The sequence below is a fragment of the Polyodon spathula genome, chromosome 29 (genome assembly GCF_017654505.1).
Source record: "Polyodon spathula isolate WHYD16114869_AA chromosome 29, ASM1765450v1, whole genome shotgun sequence".
NCBI lineage: Eukaryota > Metazoa > Chordata > Actinopteri > Acipenseriformes > Polyodontidae > Polyodon > Polyodon spathula.
Window position 1 is genome coordinate 2,464,606 of NC_054562.1, and position 6,000 is coordinate 2,470,605.

The 6,000-nt window shown below is 41.4% G+C and overlaps 1 protein-coding gene across 1 annotated transcript in view; it reads right to left on the reverse strand.

Annotated features, from left to right (window-relative positions):
• Window positions 1-1,448: 1,448 nt before the first annotated feature.
• ttyh1 (tweety family member 1) overlaps window positions 1,449-6,000 on the reverse strand; it is a 16,197-nt gene continuing 11,645 nt past the window's right edge. The window contains exons 12-13 of the mRNA XM_041231959.1: window positions 5,018-5,096; window positions 1,449-1,744 (exon numbers count right to left, since the gene is read on the reverse strand). Coding sequence (XP_041087893.1) covers window positions 1,661-1,744; window positions 5,018-5,096 — 163 coding nt within the window. The 3' untranslated portion in view covers window positions 1,449-1,660. The remainder of the gene's footprint in view (window positions 1,745-5,017; window positions 5,097-6,000) is intronic.

Genomic DNA, 6,000 nt, shown 5'->3' on the forward strand with positions numbered 1-6,000 from the left:
AAATTAAAAACATAATATAATTTTGTTCATACAAATATTGCTCAGGGTAAAAAACCTTTTTACCAAAGATTTCACATGTTCAGGGAAAGTATTGCTTTCAATATTTTAAAACATGAATATTCAAGGTAAGTGATAATGTAACATTACAAACTGCAGTTACAATGTAATTCCAGTCCAGTCTAGTGATATTAAACTGCAGTTACAATGTAATTCCAGTCCAGTCTAGTGATATTAAACTGCAGTTACAATGTAATTCCAGTCCAGTCTAGTGATATTAAACTGCAGTTACAATGTAATTCCAGTCCAGTCTAGTGATATTAAACTGCAGTTACAATGTAATTCTAGCACAGTCTAAATTGGTGAAGAAAAAAATCTGCATAGTTGTATATATTATACAGCAACACCAAACACGATTCAGACAGTCCCCCTGAGCTTCAATCTGCATAGTTTTATATATTATACAGCAACACCAAACACGATTCAGACAGCCCCCCTGAGCTTCAATCTGCACAGTTTTATATATTATACAGCAACACCAAGCACGATTCAGACAGTCCCCCTGAGCTTCAATCTGCACAGTTTTATATATTATACAGCAACACCAAACACGATTCAGACACCCCCCTGAGCTTCAATCTGCATAGTTTTATATATTATACAGCAACACCAAACACGATTCAGACACCCCCCTGAGCTTCAATCTGCATAGTTTTATATATTATACAGCAACACCAAACACGATTCAGACAGCCCCCCTGAGCTTCAATCTGCACAGTTTTATATATTATACAGCAACACCAAACACGATTCAGACAGTCCCCCTGAGTTTCAATAGCCATACTTGTATGCCGCAAACTATGCAGATTGAAACTCAGGGGGGTGTCTGAATCGTGTTTGGTGTTGTTGTATAATATATAAAACTATGCAGATTGAAGCTCAGGGGGCTGTCTGAATCGTGTTTGGTGTTGCTGTATAATATATAAAACTATGCAGATTGAAGCTCAGGGGGGGTGTCTGAATCGTGTTTGGTGTTGCTGTATAATATATAAAACTATGCAGATTGAAGCTCAGGGGGGTGTCTGAATCGTGTTTGGTGTTGCTGTATAATATATAAAACTATGCAGATTGAAACTCAGGGGGGTGTCTGAATCGTGTTTGGTGTTGCTGTATAATATATAAAACTATGCAGATTGAAGCTCAGGGGGGCTGTCTGAATCGTGTTTGGTGTTGCTGTATAATATATAAAACTATGCAGATTGAAGCTCAGGGGGGCTGTCTGAATCATGTTTGGTGTTGCTGTATAATATATAAAACTATGCAGATTGAAGCTCAGGGGGGCTGTCTGAATCGTGTTTGGTGTTGCTGTATAATATATAAAACTATGCAGATTGAAGCTCAGGGGGACTGTCTGAATCGTGTTTGGTGTTGCTGTATAATTTATAAAACTATGCAGATTGAAGCTCAGGGGGACTGTCTGAATCATGTTTGGTGATGCTGTATAATATTTAAAACTATGGCTATTGAAGTTAGGGGGGCTGATTAATTAACAGGTAAAAAATGCATTAATACATTTAAAATCACAAACTTTGATGGTTATTATATTAGTATTTTTTCTTGCATGTCTGTCCACATGTCCAAATGTCCACTTGTCTGTCAAACACTAGGACAAGAACTCAGTCCTGCTTTGTCCAGCTGCACTGTTCAGTTGTGGGCCTCCGAATCCTGTTAACATGCTTGGAGAATACTGTCCAATCAGAGTACAGGGAGAGCCGGAGGGGGAGGAGCCAGGCAATATATATATCATTGTTTCATTTTGAATATTCGTAAAATTGTTATTATTTTTTAGGTTGTTGGGAGCGTGGAAAGATTTTAATGTTTTAAATAATGTATTATTTTTTTTTTACAAATGAACAAAAAATAAATATTTTTTCAAAAACAGTTGATTTGGGAGGATAAATCCATTTTAATTGAAGAAAAGAGAGAAAGGGATGAGAGAAAAACAAGAATACAGTTTATTAATTACATCTAGAAAATGTAACATATTAGTTTAGAGAGGAGACAGACAGCAGTCTTGTACTATAAGAGACAGTGAAAGGTGGTCTGGACACTGCTATTAGTTTAGTGAGGAGACAGACAGCAGTCTTGCACTATAAGAGACAGTGAAAGGAGGTCTGGACACTGCTATTAGTTTAGTGAGGAGACAGACAGCAGACTTGCACTATAAGAGACAGTGAAAGGAGGTCTGGACACTGCTATTAGTTTAGTGAGGAGACAGACAGCAGTCTTGCACTATAAGAGACAGTGAAAGGTGGTCTGGACACTGCTATTAGTTTAGTGAGGAGACAGACAGCAGTCTTGCACTATAAGAGACAGTGAAAGGTGGTCTGGACACTGCTATTAGTTTAGTGAGGAGACAGACAGCAGTCTTGCACTATAAGAGACAGTGACAGGGGGGATCTGGACAGCTAGTAAGTCTCTTTCACACTGGTGGTCCTACCCGAGACCCAATCCCGGCAGCGACCCCCTTTTATTTTGGCTCTGTGAGCCGTGTTTTTGTAAAAGTGTTTTGTTTATTTTTGTTTAAATAAATACAAACATAGCGCTTCAACCGTGTGTACTAGTAAGAACATAAGAAAGTTTACAAACGAGAGGAGCCCGCTCTGTCCCATCTTGCTCGTTTGGTTGTTAGTAGCTTATTAATCCCAGAATCTCATCAAGCAGCTTCTTGAAGGATCCCAGGGTGTCAGCTTCAACAACATTACTGGGGAGTTGATTCCAGACCCTCACGATTCTCTGTGTAAAAAAGTGCCTCCTATTTTCTGTTCTGAATGCCCCTTTGTCTAATCTCCATTTGTGACCCCTGGTCCTTGTTTCTTTTTTCAGGTCGAAAAAGTCCCTTGGGTCGACATTGTCAATATCTTTTAGAATTTTGAATGCTTGAATCACGTTGCCGCGTAGTCTTCTTTGTTCAAGACTGAATAGATTCAATTCTTTTAGCCTGTCTGCACATGATATACCTTTTAAACCCGGGATAATTCTGGTCGCTCTTCTTTGCACTCTTTCTAGAGCAGCAATATCCTTTTTGTAGCGAGGTGACCAGAACTGCACACAATATTCAAGATGAGGTCTTACTAATGCACTGTACAGTTTTAACATTACTTCCCTTGATTTAAATTCAACACTTTTCACAATGTATCCGAGCATCTTGTTAGCCTTTTTTATAGCTTCCCCACATTGTCTAGATGAAGACATTTCTGAGTCAACAAAAACTCCTAGGTCTTTTTCATAGATTCCTTCTCCAATTTCAGTATCTCCCATATGATATTTATAATGCACATTTTTATTTCCTGCGTGCAGTACCTTACACTTTTCTCTGTTAAATGTCATTTGCCATGTGTCTGCCCAGTTCTGAATCTTGTCTAGATCATTTTGAATGACCTTTGCTGCTGAAACAGTGTTTGCCACTCCTCCTACTTTTGTGTCATCTGCAAATTTAACAAGTTTGCTTACTATACCAGAATCTAAATCATTAATGTAGATTAGGAATAGCAGAGGACCTAATACTGATCCCTGTGGTACACCACTGGTTACCACACTCTATTCTGAGGTTTCTCCTCTAATCAGTACTTTCTGTTTTCTACATGTTAACCACTCCCTAATCCATGTACATGTGTTTCCTTGAATCCCTATTTCGTTCAGTTTGAGAATTAATCTTTCAATGCAGGACTTTGTCAAAAGCTTTCTGGAAATCTAAATAAACCATGTCATATGATTTGCAATTATCCATTATCAATGTTGCATCCTCAAAAAAATCAAGCAAGTTAGTTAGACACGATCTCCCATTCCTAAAACCTAAAACCTACTAGGATACTGTTACCATATAGGTAATTTTCCATTTTGGATCTTATTATAGTTTCCATAAGTTTGCATATAATAGAAGTCAGGCTTACTGGTCTGTAGTTACCTGGTTCAGTTTTGTTTCCCTTTTTGTGGATCGGTATTACATTTACAATTTTCCAGTCTGTCGGTAGCACCCCTGTGTCAAGAGACTGCTGCATGATCTTGGTTAGCGGTTTGTAAAAAACTTCTTTCATTTCTTTGAGTACTACTGGGAGGATCTCACCCGGCCCAGGGGGTTTGTTTATTTTAAGAGCTCCTTGTCCCTTTAACACACGTTTTGTACTTGCTTCTGTCACCCAGGACTGATCCTGTGACCCGGTGTGAAATCACATAGCCGACCTGCACGGCACCCGGTCGCCACCCGGGCAGACCGTGCCGGTGTGAAATCACATAGCCGACCTGCACGGCACCCGGTCGCCACCCGGGCAGACCGTGCCGGTGTGAAATCACATAGCCGACCTGCACGGCACCCGGTCGCCACCCGGGCAGACCGTGCCGGTGTGAAATCACATAGCCAACCTCCACGCACCCGGTCGCCACCCGGGCAGACCGTGCCGGTGTGAAATCACATAGCCGACCTGCACGGCACCCGGTCGCCACCCGGGCAGACCGTGCCGGTGTGAAATCACATAGCCGACCTGCACGGCACCCGGTCGCCACCCGGGCAGACCGTGCCGGTGTGAAATCACATAGCCGACCTGCACGGCACCCGGTCGCCACCCGGGCAGACTGTGCCGGTGTGAAATCACATAGCCGACCTGCACGGCACCCGGTCGCCACCCGGGCAGACTGTGCCGGTGTGAAATCACATAGCCGACCTGCACGGCACCCGGTCGCCACCCGGGCAGACCGTGCCGGTGTGAAATCACATAGCCGACCTGCACGGCACCCGGTCGCCACCCGGGCAGACCATGCCAGTGTGAAAGGGGCTTTAGTTTAGTGGGGAGACAGACAGCAGTCTTGTACCATAAGACAGGGAGAGAAGGGTCGACTGGACACTGCTATTAGTTTAATGAGAATATAGACAGTGGTCTTATACCATAAGACACAGGGGAAAGAGTTCACATATGTAGTAATGCATTATATTATGTTTAAAAAATAAACTATATTTTCTTACCGAAGGGGGTGGCGACTGTCTCTCGATCAGCGGGACGCTTTCAAATCGAGGACTGCCACTGAATATAGCATTTTGAGCCCTGGAACAATATAGAGATCATAGAAGCACAAGGATCAGTCTGTATATTGAAATAACAGACCTGTATAACTATAAAGACCAGTCCAATATGCTATATTACAAAGTTTGAGCCCAAATAAAGTATTTTGAACCCTGGAGCAATATCCGTTTTTGAGACCACATAAGCACAAGGACCGGTCTATATATTGAAATAATAGAGCTATAACTATAAGGACTGGTGTAATGAAACATTGTATGAAGTTTGGGTCTGAATAAAGCACATTTAGTCTTTAAACATAATATTGACCAGTGTTGAGCATATACATTCAAGGACCAGTCTGTATATTGAAATAACAGACTATAAGGAGTGCTCTGATATACTATATTGCAATGTTTGGGTTAGAAAACAGCATTGTGAGCCCTGGAGCAATACAAACATACAAACTCAAGGACTGGTCTGTATACCGAAATAACTAACCACTGTTATCATTAGGAACAAACTAATAAACTATACTACAACTTTGAACCTCAATAAAGCACATTGAGTCCTGAAACTGAATAGACACCAGGGTTAGGGACCATATAAACTCAAGGACTGGACTGTATATTGAAATAACAGACCCATGTAAGTACAAGGACAGGTCTGTATAGTACAGTGATACCCTGCTCCTGCTCCTTCTCCCAGCACCCCCGTATAGTCTGGGTCTGTCTCGTGTGCTTTGTATCAGTGTATTGTGTTGTGGTTTATTGTGTTAAAGTGTGTTGTATTATATTGTGTAGAACTGTGTCTCAATGTTCAGTGTTTTGGGGTATTGTGTTGTGTCTCTTACTAACCTGTAGTGAGAGAGGGATGGGGTGTGTGTATTGTACTGTGTAATGTATTGTATTGTGTTGTGTGTATTGTGCAGTGTTGTATTGTGTCTCTT